We start from the raw sequence: 15,345 nt of genomic DNA, 5'->3' as shown, positions 1-15,345 counted from the left end.
CGTGCAATTCTGGTCTCCTTCCTATTGGAAAGATGTTGTGAAACTTGAAAGGGTTCAGAAAAGATTTACAAGGATGTTGCCAGGGTTGGAGGATTTGAGCTATAGGGAGAGACTAAACTTTTTCAAGCAGAGGGTGGTACGTGTATGGAATGAGCTGCCAGAGGAAGTGATGGACGCTAGTACGAATGCAACATTTAAAAGGATGGGAATATGAATCAGAAGGATTTGGAGGGATATGGGCAGGGTGCAGGCAGGTAGGACTAGATTGGGTTGGGATATCTGGTCGACATGGATGCGTTGGACCATAGGGTGTGTTTCCATGCTGTACATCTCTCTGACTCTAGGAGACTCCACCAACATTCTGTACAACCTCACCATGAAATCCAAACTCAAAGTAAGTAATGTTAAATAACTTGGAGACAGTAAGGACTGCAGATGCTGGAAGCCAGAGTCAATGATGAAGGGTTTCGGCAGGAAACATAGACTTTCCTGCTCTTTGGATGTTGTCTGACCTGCTGTGCTTCTCCAACTTTATATATAATGTCCAATAACTGTTGGCCTGGTCGCTGCATTAAAATACTAACCTCATTGAGGCAGAGTGACAGCTACAACACATTGAACTGAACTTTTTTGTTGCTTAGCTACTGCATAACTTTTCTTTGCAAAGAATGGAGTGTTACTTCAAATATTGACTAACGCCTTTCAGCACCAAATTAATGGGGCTCATACATGTCTGCACTGTTAGAAGTAGAATCATTGTATCAAAATTCCACATGGATCGTTTAGTACTGCCCAAAATCTGACACACATTTCTTTTAAAGGACCTGAATATGGAAGTATTGTATTTGCACAAAGATTCATGTGGAACAATGTCATTTGACCAGATGATGAAAAAGTGGTCCGTCACTGGACTGAACAATCCAGTGACTCAGGCTAATAATGCCAGGAGAAAGGTTCAAATCTCAACATGACAAGTGATGAAATTTTAATTTAATCAACTTTTAAACCCACAAGGATTTAAACAAGGAAACTATTATAAAACACCCACATGGTTCTTTTAGGGAAGGAAATCTTGTTACGATAGTGGTAAATTCTTGATCCATATTTTAAAACTTCTGTCAGAAACCTTCATGGTTAAAATCATTTTAAAGAGGGAAAAATCATGGTTATAAAATGGCTTCAATCACCTGACCACAGATTGAAGCAAGTTCAATCAACTGGGTCACGTGGATCCCGTGTTTTAATTTTATCTGGATGAGAAATTGCACATTGCAGTGGTTCAAGGCCGCAATTCAGCACCACTCTCTCAAGGGCGAATAGTGGCAGGCAATACATGCTGGAATAAATAACAAGTCACCTTTGACTGAGGCACCATAAATAAAAGTAGCATGTTGATTCTGCAAAGTCCTCTATGGTAACAATGGAAAGCTAAGCTGTTTCACTGAAAGTACAATTTGGCATCTAACTACCTCCCTCCTTGAAATTCATTGGCTTTATCACAACTGAATTCCCTGATATCAAATTTGGAGATCTCCACTGATCAAAACCTGAACTGAGCTGCAAATACTGGGTGTAGGTGATAATTGAGGTCAAAGGCTGGGAATTCTGAAGTGAATAACTCTTCATCTGACTTGTCAAAGCCAACCCATCATCTACAGGACTCAAGTCAGTACTGTGATGGATGTGATGGACTCTTCCCTGGCCTGGATGAATGCAGTTCCAACATTCAAGAAGCTTGACACCTTCCAGGATAAAGCAATTGACTTGATTGGCATCACATCTACTACCTTAAACATTCCACCCTTCCACCACTGACACACAGAGACAGCAGTATGCTCCATCTCCATGATAGACACACCCAACAACTCACCTCTGACAGCATCTGCCAAGCTCTCCATGTCTAGCAAATAGGTAAAAACAATGATTGCAGATGCTGGAATCCAGATTCTGGATTAGAGTGGTGCTGGAAAAGCACAGCAGTTCAAGCAGCATCCGAGACATCTAGCAATTAGAAAGACAAAGGCAGCAGATACATGGAAATACCTCCACCTGCAAGTTACCCTCCAAGTCACACACCATTCTGACTTATCTTGCAACATCTACTCCAAAGAAATTGGGTAAAAGAAATAAATGCTGCCTTTGCCAACAATGCTGACATCCCATGAAAGAATTTTTTTTTTGAAAACAAAGCAGTTTTACCCTTACTTTTAAAACAAGAATTATACAGAAAAAGAATGAAAGTCCATTCCTTAGTTCATCATCCTGTTTGATTGTTGCACTATTAAGTAGTCTATGCTGACAAGTACTGAACTTGTGTGACAAAAAGGAACTATTTCCAAAAGCTTGTTTCCCAACCCTGCAAAATGAGACCAGTCCGGTTTTTGCAACGCTTGCAGACTGACCACTTGCAGCAAAGTTGAAAATTACAAATACTGATTCCAGCAAAAACTTTCAGCAACATTATGGCAACAACTGGCTGAGGTCAGTTTTGGAGGGGAAAGAGGATGTGTCATGGAAACTATGGGACATTGTCACAGGAATCATATGCTAATCCTCCTGGCTGCTGATTACAGAATAGGAATGAGGATTATTTTAGATTAAAAACAAAAGTTGTTCTGCTTCCTAGAAGGATGCCAGCAAAGCAGGGGTGAATGAATCATTTGGATACAAGCTGTCACTTCCTATAATGGACAGAACAGGTAAAAGAACAATTATTTGAAACAGCTCTCTAACAAATTGCATTACATGTAACGATGTGCAACGTTTGAAGTAGTAATTCTCCAAATACGCTCCCATATTTTTAATCGGCTATCCAGTTACTTGAATAGCACACAAGGTTATCTATCAGTCAGCACATTACCATTTTCAGTAAGCACAATCCAAACATGATTAACAATATCATCTAACAGCTCCTAACATTTATTGAGCCAATGCTATCAACTGTGCAACACATGTTAAAGGTCACCTCAGGTTTGAATTTGGACAACTAGTATTGAGCATCCAACCTGTCAGCTGATTCTGACAAGCTTTTTTTACAATAGGCTTTCAGAAGAAAACCATACAACGTACAGTTGTTCAAGCAGTACTGTTTAAAGTTGAGGCTGGTTTCCGCAATAGAATTCCCCAGACATATTCATTCAGAGTTATCAAAGTACTAACTGTTGATTTTTTTAATGATCTGCTCAATTTACTTTTAGTTCACTTCAAATGTGTTTTCCTTTTAGCATTAGGAAACACTGATGTTAATGACATAATTATTACTGTGAATGTTTTTGAATATGCATTCAAAAACTGTAAAATGTAGGACAGGGACTCTAATCACTAACTCTTGTTGTCTTAATGCTGGGAAATGACAAAAAAAAACTCCCACGGAGTCAGAACTCACAGGAAAGAGCAGAGGGCGCACCTGCTCAATTCTGAGGTCCGTGCTCAAGCACTCGGTGCCTTTGAACAATGGATGCTCCCATTTGAGGCAGCTGCAAAGATTGCCTGTTAGTCTCCCTGCATGGCAAGCCCCTGTCAGCTGCTTGTTGAACTATGATGCAATGTATACCCACTTCAACTGGCACCCATAGGCTTTCTTAGCCCTGACGTAATCACGGGCAGTAAACAGGCAGTGGAGATCTCCAACTCTCACCGTTCCATTCAATCAAATGGTTCCCAATTCCAAAACATGTCTTCGGATGAGTAGGAAATTAAATTCCTCCATCTATTGCCAATGTTGTGCAGTCATCTGCAGTGAGGCTGGTTAAGTCTTTTTTTTTGCCCAGAAACTACACTGGTTACACAACAATGATGATTTCTTATCCACTGTTGGCTGTTTCAGGAAACAGTGAAGCCCAGGTACTCTGGAAGTGTGACACTGACTCCACAATGCTTTCCTGGGAGGATTTGGATTTATTTTGTTTTCTCTGTACTCTGAACATTGCAAAAAGAATTAATCCTGAACACAGACCAGTCAATACGGGCATGAAAAGTATAGTAGCTGAAAACAACTATTTAGACAGAAAAATAACAAGCATTGCGACTTTGATTTAAGTGCATTTTGAACTGCCATTGTACACCATACTTGTAATCTAATTAGCTACATTTTTCAATTTTTAAAAATTTAGCACTGAAAAAGAATTCCTTAATGCAAAGTTAAATGTCACGCTGTAGTGCATGGTTGAGGCAGAGATGAATTTTTAAGGGAAAACTGAACAAAGATTCAAAGGAGAGCTACAGAATGATATGGAGAATGGGTCAGTAGACTTTGAATTGTTACTACTAGAAGACAGTACAGGTATGATGGGATGAGTGGTCTTCTGGTGTGCTAGAAACCTGTGTGGTTCCATACAGGTCAGAAGAGTTATCCGCCCGATACACAGATACCTCAAAACTTCATTTTTTAAGAGAGACACTAACTAATTCCCTTCTTTCTTGTATTTGTAACTGATAATTATTTTCCGCTAAGACCACCATTAATTTCACCTTGAAGGTATCAGATCCTAAAAGTGATGACAGTTTTGCAGATGTGTTGCTTTTTGTTTGAGAGATTAGTTGGCAAGAATTGTATACAGACAGTATTTGAATTTGCCTGGAGGATTTTAATTGCTTATTTCAAATTCACGTATTTTTAAAGCTGCAATTTTAGACACCACCAACAAATGTACAAAATACACAGGGAAACATAAGTAGCTGTGCCTAATGTTAAAATCCTCCCTCAAATTAAAGTCGCATAAATTGGCCAATTAGTATGAAAAGTAGGTAGTACAGACATAATGATGACTGTGATTGAGAAAAACATCTTCGCTAATTATGTTCTTGACTATCACTAGTGTTTCCAAACAGCAACTGGTATTGAAACCACAGACTCACATTCTACAGGACCAAGAAAACAGACATGGTTAACTTTTTACTACTCATTTGTTTTCCAAGAATAAAATATAATATTACTTTGTGGCCTGGTCATGGTGACCTCGGTTTAGAGTGGAAACCTAAAATTACTCACTCGACCTCTAATTATCAATAGAGGATTATAATAGACAGGGTTGAAAAGTTTCTTCCCTGTTTTTCTTTGGGGAAAAAGAGTGCACTACTGTTCAATGTGCAATTTTCATTTGAAAGACACTGAGCCTATCAAAATTAATCAACAGAAAACTGTATTATACTCTAAAAGTTCTTTCATTTCCAAGTGAAATCATGTCACACGTTCTCAGGACTTTGCATGCTTCAGGGGAAAAAAAACCATTTCATAGTGACTCTTTATCACTGAAACAAAGAGGTATCCTTTAGGGTCTTTTTCATTGTTTGTTAAATTCTGCAAATGTTGATCATATTGTTTTCATCAACATCAATGTGACCTTGGAGAAGAATAAACAGAACACGAAGTCCAGTCAGACTGTTGAGGACAGATTAGTGACTTGGTAATTTATTCATCTGATAATTCCTGGTATTTGTTCACCAAAGCCTGTTCGGAAATATCACAGACCTACAACGAAGCCAGAGTTGAAAGCAGAAACAGGAGCTAAATCCAATTAATAAACACATTTCCAGTCTGACAAAAACATGTCAATTGCTTTCCATCGCTTGACCCAATAAAAAATTCTGGAACATGTCCAGTACTAGTCAATTAAGCTTCAGCTTCACCCTGCTGACTTGAAAGTCGGGCTCCAAACAGCTCATGAGTTGATACACATATAATATCATGACGACAAGTGATACTGTCAACTGGATGACCTCTACCTCTTCAAGCAGTCCCATAGGTCAAAGCAGTTGTCACATTTACTGTCTGTCATCCCAATGTTTCAACTGATAGGAGCAGAAGCCAGAAATCAACCGTGAATCCAAAACTTGAGGATGAACTATGTCGTTTCTATTTTAGAGTATACACTTCAGTAGAAGGTACAATATAGATTGGCATTCCATTTCTGCACCAATTGGAAAACTAATGGTTTCAAACAGGAATCCTTTACTGGTGTTGAACTCCATTGGTTCACTTCCAAAGAAAACATGCTTCGTCAGGGCAATGTTGAACAGTGTCCACACTATTTATGATATTTTATTTGTTGTCCTAATTCTGTATGTGAGCTAGAGAAAGGAGATGCTTCTTTGCAGGAGCAGCGTACCTTGTTAAAATGAGAACACTGAAGTTTGCACTTTTTACTTACCTTCACAGAAAGGGCAACACTCCCCTGGTATTTTGACTGGGTTCAGACAGGTCTGCTTGCAAGCCATTGCCATGCAGTGATGTTCCCCATTGACGCACTGGCAGAACGTACAGTCATCTTCTCGCCATTGATCGCCATGTGCTCGGATCTGACCTCTGGCCAAACATCCAAGGCCATCAACAGATGGAAAAATTGTGTCTGCACAGAACAAAAGTTACAACTAATGAATGCAATCAAATCATAAATAAGGAAGCATGGGAGTCAACACATGTCCATTTCAAAATTGCACCACTGATTAAATTTGATTGAATTTCGTTGATTGAAGAGAGGCAGTTTTTACAATTATTTCCTGGAAATGTTTCAGAAAAAGAATTTCTGCAATAAACAATATAAATCAGGAAATAGAGATTTAAAAGTAAATTTGAATCAGTCATTGGTTGCAAATATGAAAACAGTAAACCTTGGAATACTCAGCTGAGTCTGTGGAGAGAGAAACAGAGTTATTGGGACAGAATTCTCAACTCTTTAGATGCTGATTGCTCCTCGAGTTGATTTCCCATTCTCTATAGTTCTTCAGCCAAGTTAGTGCAATCTGTTTCTAGCGAGCCCAGCCAATCAGAAAGGATAAGAGGGTGTTGTACCTGTCGGTCAAAGGAAGTCAATGTAATGGGACCCCGCCCTGGGTGAGAAAACCCAATAGTTCCTGGGTTCCTGAGAGCTGCAGCAATCATGGGAGACTCTTGGAAGGCAGATTCTCTTGCTCACTGAAGGTTCTGCTGTGGGGCTGCAGTGAGGTGTGCTCACCTAAAGGTTGGAGATAGAGGATAAATTGTCTGACTAGGCAGGTGCACTGTGGAAGAGGCTGAGGTAGGCCAGTAGCAGCAGTGTGCTCCCTCCCAGAGTGAGGCAGTTTATGTTTCTGCAAAAGCAACTCAGTCAGACCCACTACCCTGGTCTCTATCCATAGGAGATTTGCAGGAATGCAGATGCTGGAGAGTCAGAGTTGAAAAGTGTGGCATTGGAAAAGCACAGCAGGTCAGGCAGCATTCAAGGACCAGGAGAGTCGACCTTTTGGGCATAAGCCCTTCATCAGGAATGTCTCTATCCACAGTCCTGCAAATGGTGACTCCTCGGATCAGAATACAATTCTCTTTCAAAGACCTCACTGAGTCAGTCTGTGTGATGGTTGACTCGAGATTCTAACCACTCAATGCTGCCTTTACTTGTCCTGTCGATGTTGGTACCAATAACTGCAACAAGTTAGAGGAGGATGTTAGCCAGCTAATAGAATGGACTAATGATTGACCAATGTAACTCAGCACAGATAAACGTAAAGCAGTATGTTTTGCTGGAAGGATAGGATGGTCATATCATTTGGAAGTTTGGATGCGACACTGAACTAAAAATATGAGTATTAGAAACAATAAATAAAAGTTGATGTACATTTTAGCAAAATTGTTTAAGAGCTTTCTGCCCAAGTACAACGGGAGCCCATTCAGTTATCAGACCCTCAAACATATGTAAATATTGTCTTGTACGAGTAAGAAAAGCTTTGGGTGCTTTTTTTTGCAACAGCAGGAAATGCCAAATTCCAATGTTTGTTTACCCTTCATGTGCAAAGACTGTACAGAACTGCTTCAGTAACTGTATATACATAGACTTATTAATAAAGTATATTTTAGTAGTTTAAAACAACATTTAAAAAAATGTTTTCTACAGGGATAAAATTGAAAGCAGGAAACTTATGACCAGGAGTCATCAATATAAGATAGTCACCAAAACACCCAACAGGGAATTCTGTAGAGTCAAGAATGTGGAATTCACTATGACAGAGAATTGCTCAGGTGAATTGTATAAAAACACAAGATTTAGGAAGAGTAGAACTATGGCCTGTTTGAGGCCAGTAGGACTGATGGTGAAGTTTGAATTCAATTCCTTTTTTTAAATAAAGGGATCTTGTGGCACAATAGTAGCATTCCTACCTCTGGGGCAGGAGGTTTAGGTTAAATCCTATCTGCTCCATCGATGTGTCATAACATCTCTGAACTGGTTCATTAAAAACACTTTAACAGAGACTGATGAACACAAGGGCAATAAGCAGAAAACAGACAGCAATACTTCATTCTATAAATAAACCTGCTATCATGAAACACCTTAGTATCTAGATTCACCAACCGGCTTGCAATCGAGATAAAGCCAACAGTAAGTGGGACAATAAGTAGTTACATGTTATGAAGGAATTGAATGGCTGATAAAATTCTCTAACTGTTGTGCTTTACAGTAGATGGAGCTTGGGAGGCCTATATGGGAGCACTCAAATATAATGGATGTTTGAAATAAAAACAAAACATGCTGGAACTACTTAGCCAGTCAGGCAGCATATGTGCAGAGAGAAACAGAGTAACTTTTGAAGTCGATAATGCTTTCCAGTTCCAATGAAACCTGCAACAAGTTTTAATCATTCACAGAGGTGTGGAAAACAGGGAGGTGAGAAAACACCAAAAAGGAAGGTCCAGACAGGGTGAAAGGTCAGAGAGATTAAATGACAAGAAAGAGGATGGTGCAAGGCATAATAGGAAATTGTAAAGAAACAACAAGATGGGTCCAGGGTAGGGTCCCAGTCATATCTGAAACGCCGTAAAGTGCCTAAACAAACAATGAGGTGCCGTTTCTCAGTATTGCATTGGGCTGATTATGAAAGTGCAAAATACAAGGGCAAAGTCCAAGATGGAAGTGCGGAGAACTAAAATGACAAACAGGCAGAAGCTCAGGAATGCACTTGCAGACTGAACAGTGAAGAGCTTGAAATGCTTTGTCTGAAATGAATACAACTGTTCAGCAATATTGCAAGGAAGGGAGGGATGGAGAAAGGTGATTAATTCAATGTGGACGTCACTGCCCAGGAGCTGTAACTGCTCAGGTTCAAGCAGGGAACAGAGGCTTAGCAGAATCCAGGAGGGTGAAGAGTTGGAGCACCATTTCAGTCTTGTTTGGTGGAGTTGGTTTTGGTAATGTTGAGTCATTTAAAAACAACTAATTCTGACTCAATCTCAATTTACATTTCACCTGCCCATGTAAGCAGAAGAGTTGAATCAAAAGTTGGAAGTGGAAAAGCTGGGCTCCACAGATGTACATGTTGTAAACTAGTCCCAGATTATCAGATTATTTTGCAAATCTGTGGCAAATAGAACAGAAATGAAAGGGCCAAAGGACAGAAACACATTGACTATGAACATGGAAGGAAAGGCAATGCAATATTGGGACTGCCTTTAAGACAAATTGAGGGTGGAAATCAGAAATTTAAATTGAAAATACTCTGGGAATATTCATCAGGTCTGACACATCTGTGAAGAGGGAAAATGAGTTAATCGCTTGAGTCAAATGTGAAGAGTCATATTCAACTCAAGAGGTTCGGTCTCCATCTATGCTGCCAACCTGAGTACTTTCTGTTACATTGGCACAGCTGTGTAAAACCACAAAGGTGAAACATAGACAAAAGACAGTGAAGAAGAATGACATGATCAACAGTGAAGAATAAATCAAAGACCAGGTTATAATTTAATCAATGACAGGAAAACAAAAGATGAAGCAATCAATCTTGAGGGATTTGATACCAGCTTTTTGGGACATGACGATTTCAATATTATCCACTCTTCAAGGGAATGGTACAACTATTACAAGGATATTGTAGCATACAAAATTTGGTATATTGAATGATTGTCATTGACTGGCAGGGCATTAAGACAATAATATAGCCCATAACCAGACCACAAAGACAAGAAGCTTGGATTGTGCTTCACCTGACAATGCCTATAGAGTTAGGTGCCCTTGCTACTTCAATCTGAACTGTTCAATGGAAATGAGTTAAGAACAAACTTTAATAAGTCTGTACTTCTCAGTGAGTTTTAAAAAAGCTCCACAGTTTCAAAAGTATATCAAAGTATGCATAGACATACAAAAATATACAGAAATAATTTTAAAAGTCAATAATTGCTGTTGTATTCTTGGAAATAAGAACTACAGCACAAGTCAAAATGCTTATTGTATTTGATGTAACTGTTTTTTACAAACTCTCAATCACCAAAGAGACAAAGAGTGAATAAATGTGCAGTGAACTTGATAACACAACAGAGAATTAAATCGCCCTTTCAAAGAAATTAGAAGTTCACCAACTTAAGTAGCAATTAACACACAAACTTTGAAAGCCTGAATCAAGTGCAATTATAGTCTGGTTGAAAAATCGTTTAAGCTTTCCATCTTAAAAGAGCTTTCTCAATAGCAACTTCACGCTGGCAACTCATAGCCATTTTATTTATGTACATATTTATACCACCATAGTTAGAGGGAAACATTTGGCTTTTTAAAAATAAATTGCGATTTATATGGATGAAATGTAGGTGCTATAAAGACTGACCTTAAATCAATTGAAAATATTAAGACACTAAAGTTTCATGTTAAGTCATTATTTCTCCTTTCTCTCCTGGAATCAGTTAGAAATTATCTAGTCCTAGTTAAAAACTGAGGCATAATCACAATATAGATTCTGGCAGCCTGAGGCGTTGCTATGGAGTACATCAGCTGTATTTAATATATTCCATGTGATTCAAATGCAGACGATAGTTTCACAGGAGCCAGCTAATTCTCTCCATTGTCTAACCTTCTCACATTCCCACAGGAAACCATTGTCCTTCTAAACATAATACGGTTCCTTTATCAACAAACAAACAGGATGGAGGCTTCCCTCACAGTTGTACACTGACTGTGTATTAATAATCTCAAGTATTCAGTGAATTGCACCACCTGCTCATCCCCTGAAACTAGAGTCAGTGGCCATGTCATTAAGTCAATGCTTAAGCAAGACAATGGCTCAAATCACATACATAATTTGAATGCAACAAAGACAGTGAGCTATTGCTTTTTTCCCCCATTTAAACTGGACTCACCTGCTGATAATGTCGATTTTCATTCTGTCAGTGGAAACTTACCTTGACAAACTGGACAACACTCTCCCTCAGGGATGTAATAGTTTTCACACTTCAACTCTCCACATTCTGCTTTCGAACATAATGAGATTCCACCTCGACAGCGACAGAACCAGCAAGCCTCCATGCGATACACCTCCCCGTCTGTGTACTCCGTGCCATTGTATATACATTTCCGAGAGGTTTCTGAAAGAAAAAGTCAAGAATGTTTCAACAATAAAGGCACATCTGTAAATGTTCCCTCAAACACCAACTCTGGGATGTTAAGATTTGATTTCGAATGCAAACTTTGACCACCAGGGGTCTCCAGTACAGTGTAACACAGTTTACACTATTTTCTCAACATGGTCATTTATTTTTTAAAAAAGCAGTACCCTTTTCTTGGCAGTTAATTCATCTAAGTGAGCAGTTCAAACAGTCTAATCACAAGAAACTTTTTCTAATTTAAAAGTCTCTATCACCATAAAAACTTAATGATTGGTTAAAAATGATTTTGCTGAAAAAGACACTTACATTTATATAGCACTTTTCACAACTATCGAGTATTTCAAAGTGGTTTATAGTGAATGAAATGTCTTGAGGTACAGTCACTGTTGTGATATAGGAAACATGGCAGTGAACACACGCGCGCACACACACACAGCAATGCAATAATGACCAGATGATAATTCCTCTGTTTTTCTTTGATAATGCTACTATGGAATCTTTCAAATCCCATGGGAGCGGGCCAATGGGTGTCTTGGGGTTCAAACTTTATCTAAAGACAGCAGCTCTGAGTGTGCTGTGGCAGAAAAACATGGCAATCGTGAAGATCAAGAAACAGACTTGAAGTTTTCTGAAGAAGCAACTAAAATCACCAATTTTCCAGAACGTTTTCAGTAGAGCTTCATAACTAGCTTGCTGCAGAGCTGAAGTAAGAATCTCTGCCCAGAAAATGCTTTGCAGAGAAATCACCAAGGGTCAACAAGCTATTTTACAACAAGTAACAGGGGAAACAAGCTTAAAAGGGAAAATAAAAAAATGTAGTGAGAGAGCAATAAAAGCCTACCATAGCAGCCAAGAAAATAAATCCAGATCTAGCATTTGTGAAAGGTGACCAATTACCAGACACCCTCGATTGCTTAGAGAGGAAAACCTGAAATCAGTGGAGCAGAGTGAACTTTCTGGTGGCAATTAGCAGTTTGACTATTTATTCAACAGAACATTTACCAACAAATAAATTAGAACACTGATTGGAAAAAGATCAAAAGTAGAAATCAAAGTTTTGACTTTCTAAAATCAAGTATCTTAGAATCCTAACAAGGAAGTTTACAAAATATTATTTTTAGGCTGTGGGCAAGAAATATGTTGTATTCAGTATCTTTGAAATTTTATTGCAGTTTTTTTAAAAAAGAAAAGTAGCTGATACAAAAGGAGCATGAATCTGATGGTCTGGTGCCAAATTTGGTTGGAAAATGCATCACATGCACAAAATCTGGCAGGAGCAATGCTATGGCAGCCATCTTTGAAATAAGCAAAAAAAAAGCAATGAATCCTATTGATTGAAGCCACTTCTGCATCTAGACCATTTGGAAATCCTTCAGCCAACTTGGAAAAAGAGTATCTTTGTTCATCTCTATGAAGATACCATACTGGTAAAGAAAAACAAAATCTCGCAGTGAAAGCTACATTTAAACCTGCAGAAACTTGAATAGCTCTCAGTATAATCCTTCAAAACAATCTTCACGATAATAAAGTCAGCAACATTTAAGCAACCACGAATACAACAAGGCAGCAAAATGAGTGCAATAATACAAAGGTAACGTACTAACAATCATCATTTGAATCAACAAAATGGTCAACATCAACCCTCATCAAAAATCAGCCAATGCAACAAAATTCACTGGTACCAACCTTGCCACCAGGTTTCTTTTTGATAAATCTGCAAATTAACCAAAGTGAGAGCACAATTTTGAACACCTTCAACATTGAACATTAAATCAAATGCTGAACACTACATGAGAAGAACACCTGACCATATCTCATGTTGACAACAGATCAATGAGAAACAAATTAGATTTGACAACCTCTTTTGCATCTTGAAACAGAAACTTGAAGAACCGGTCAGTACTACAACAAAACGAGTTTCTTCATATTGGGAGCAACTACCTGTAGATGAACAAGATCACCCTTTTCATAAAGAAATAGTAGAAATGAATATAAGTATCATGAGAGAGTAAACTAAGTAACTCATTCGAGAACACATAAAATGCTAATTAATGTGAGGGGAAAAAGCTTGGGGAAGAGATGTTGTATAATAGCTTTAAGACTTTGGAGAAACATTACAATGATGGCATGGAGCTGCTTCCCACATGGCTTAAATAGCACAAGGAAGGTGGAGTTCAGTTACAGTGAAACACATAAATGACTATCTTCGAACAATGTAACAATAGACTCTAAACCTTGTTGTCCACAGGCTGTCACGTACAATTGCCTACAGCAATAACATACAACGACTAGGGATTTACACAAACAAACTTGAAGAGAGAATTCTTGACTTTGCATTATCCTGAATCAGTCTTCCTGGAACTAGCATCCAGCTGTGTCCCTTAAACCACACAAAACATCTACCAACTGAGCCGCAGCTGACACAGACTTTATTATTCAGTGATTTCTAATACAAGTAAACAATGCAAAACATTATACTGATGTGGAATTTGAGATTTCACTTCATTTAAGTCATCTAGACACGACTATTTTGAATTGTGGTGCATTTTTCTCAGATTTAGAAGTACAGTCGAAAAGTGTTGTTGAAGTACAGTTTATGAATCATAAATAAATCTAAGCCATCTTTAAACACCAATGCAAGGGCAGAAGCAAATTTACCATCGATGAACCAACCACATCTGGTCCAATAAGTTAGTTCTGTTTTCTTAGTTACACTGCAATTTGAAAGTGGGGACATTAAAAATTCCCCACCTAAACTCCTACGATATGTGTCCTGCCAAAATAAAAATGTATATCACTCTAACTCAGCAATGGACTGGTTGGAAAATCAATGGACTAGTTGGAAAATGTGAAATTGGTGCAATTCTGTGACCATATTGCAGCCCTCCAGCAATAACGGGATTTTTTTCTTTGCTGTGCATTATACACTAATAATGCACACAAATGCCAATCTGCAATGATGTGGTCAACATAGCATTTGAGTAGAATTGACTTCCTTTTGATTCAGACTGCCAGCATCCACCTTCTAAGTCAGCATTCTTTGAAAAAAAGATTTATAGTAACAGCATGAGCAAAGTACTTTAATAAAAGTAATGAATTTATCGAAATTAAATGTCATGTTGCAATTATTTAGCCTTACAAATTGAGCAGACACAACAACAAATCCTGGTTCCTTACATACCGTCAATGATGAACTGCATACACAAGGTACAAGTTGAAGATTACAAATATTTCAAGTGCTGGCTTATACAGCTTTGGAAATAAAATTAAAACGTGGTGGTAATTAACTGGAAATCCTTGGTACACAAATTCCAGGCAGTTCTCAGGAAGGGAAAATTTCTGATTCTTTTGAACTGCATAAGTCTGTGTAAAATGTTTGATGAACACGTAAATCTGCTCTATTCAGTTTTTTTTTTCTCACTGCATTCGTGGCAATGAAAGCATTTTGTGGATGAGTGCCTGAGCTACTCAGGGTGAAAACCACCTTCCCCAGACCAGTGGCGTTTGATGTCAGCTTGCTGTCAGTGTATTCATGTGGGTTTAATCTGCAGTGGGCTCAAAAAGGGCAACACAAAAGATTTCAATACTGGTCAGAAAAGAACAGCAGACATTTATTATCAAAACTCTGATCCCTTTCCTGTCAGCTACAATTAACCCAGTACCAAATGCTAAAGGGAATTATTTTTCATCCTTCGGATGGAACAAAAAATGTAAAACCTTTCCCAACATTGAACTGTTGAACTTTTCAGCTCAAGCATGTGACCAGAAAAAAACCCTGTTTAACTTTGCACATTATTTCAAGATATTTTACGGCCTAAGCATTTTTACAGTGACTGACCTAATAAAGCTTAACCAGTCAATGCATTTATATCCACAGAAAAGAAAAGAGAATGAGAGCTGCTATCACATATCCTTAATTGATTACTTTGATCTTTAGTCTTATAAACTAAATTCTGCCCTTTCTCTCCTACAGTTAAAGAGTTCCCTCATGATCTAGTGCTCAAAGC

General features: G+C 38.3%; 1 protein-coding gene across 2 annotated transcripts in view; it reads right to left on the bottom strand.

Annotated features, from left to right (window-relative positions):
- Positions 1 to 15,345, bottom strand: part of LOC122553776 (cysteine-rich motor neuron 1 protein-like) — a 239,509-nt gene that overhangs the window by 44,721 nt on the left and 179,443 nt on the right. For both annotated transcript variants that reach the window (XM_043698087.1, XM_043698088.1), the window contains 2 exons: positions 11,135 to 11,317; positions 6,150 to 6,347 (listed from right to left, as the gene is read on the bottom strand). In XM_043698087.1, coding sequence (XP_043554022.1) covers positions 6,150 to 6,347; positions 11,135 to 11,317 — 381 coding nt within the window. The remainder of the gene's footprint in view (positions 1 to 6,149; positions 6,348 to 11,134; positions 11,318 to 15,345) is intronic.

This window comes from Chiloscyllium plagiosum, chromosome 10, assembly GCF_004010195.1.
Source record: "Chiloscyllium plagiosum isolate BGI_BamShark_2017 chromosome 10, ASM401019v2, whole genome shotgun sequence".
Taxonomy (NCBI): Eukaryota; Metazoa; Chordata; class Chondrichthyes; order Orectolobiformes; family Hemiscylliidae; genus Chiloscyllium; species Chiloscyllium plagiosum.
The sequence above is the reverse complement of the archived record's forward strand: the minus strand, read 5'-3'. Positions and strand labels throughout refer to the sequence as shown.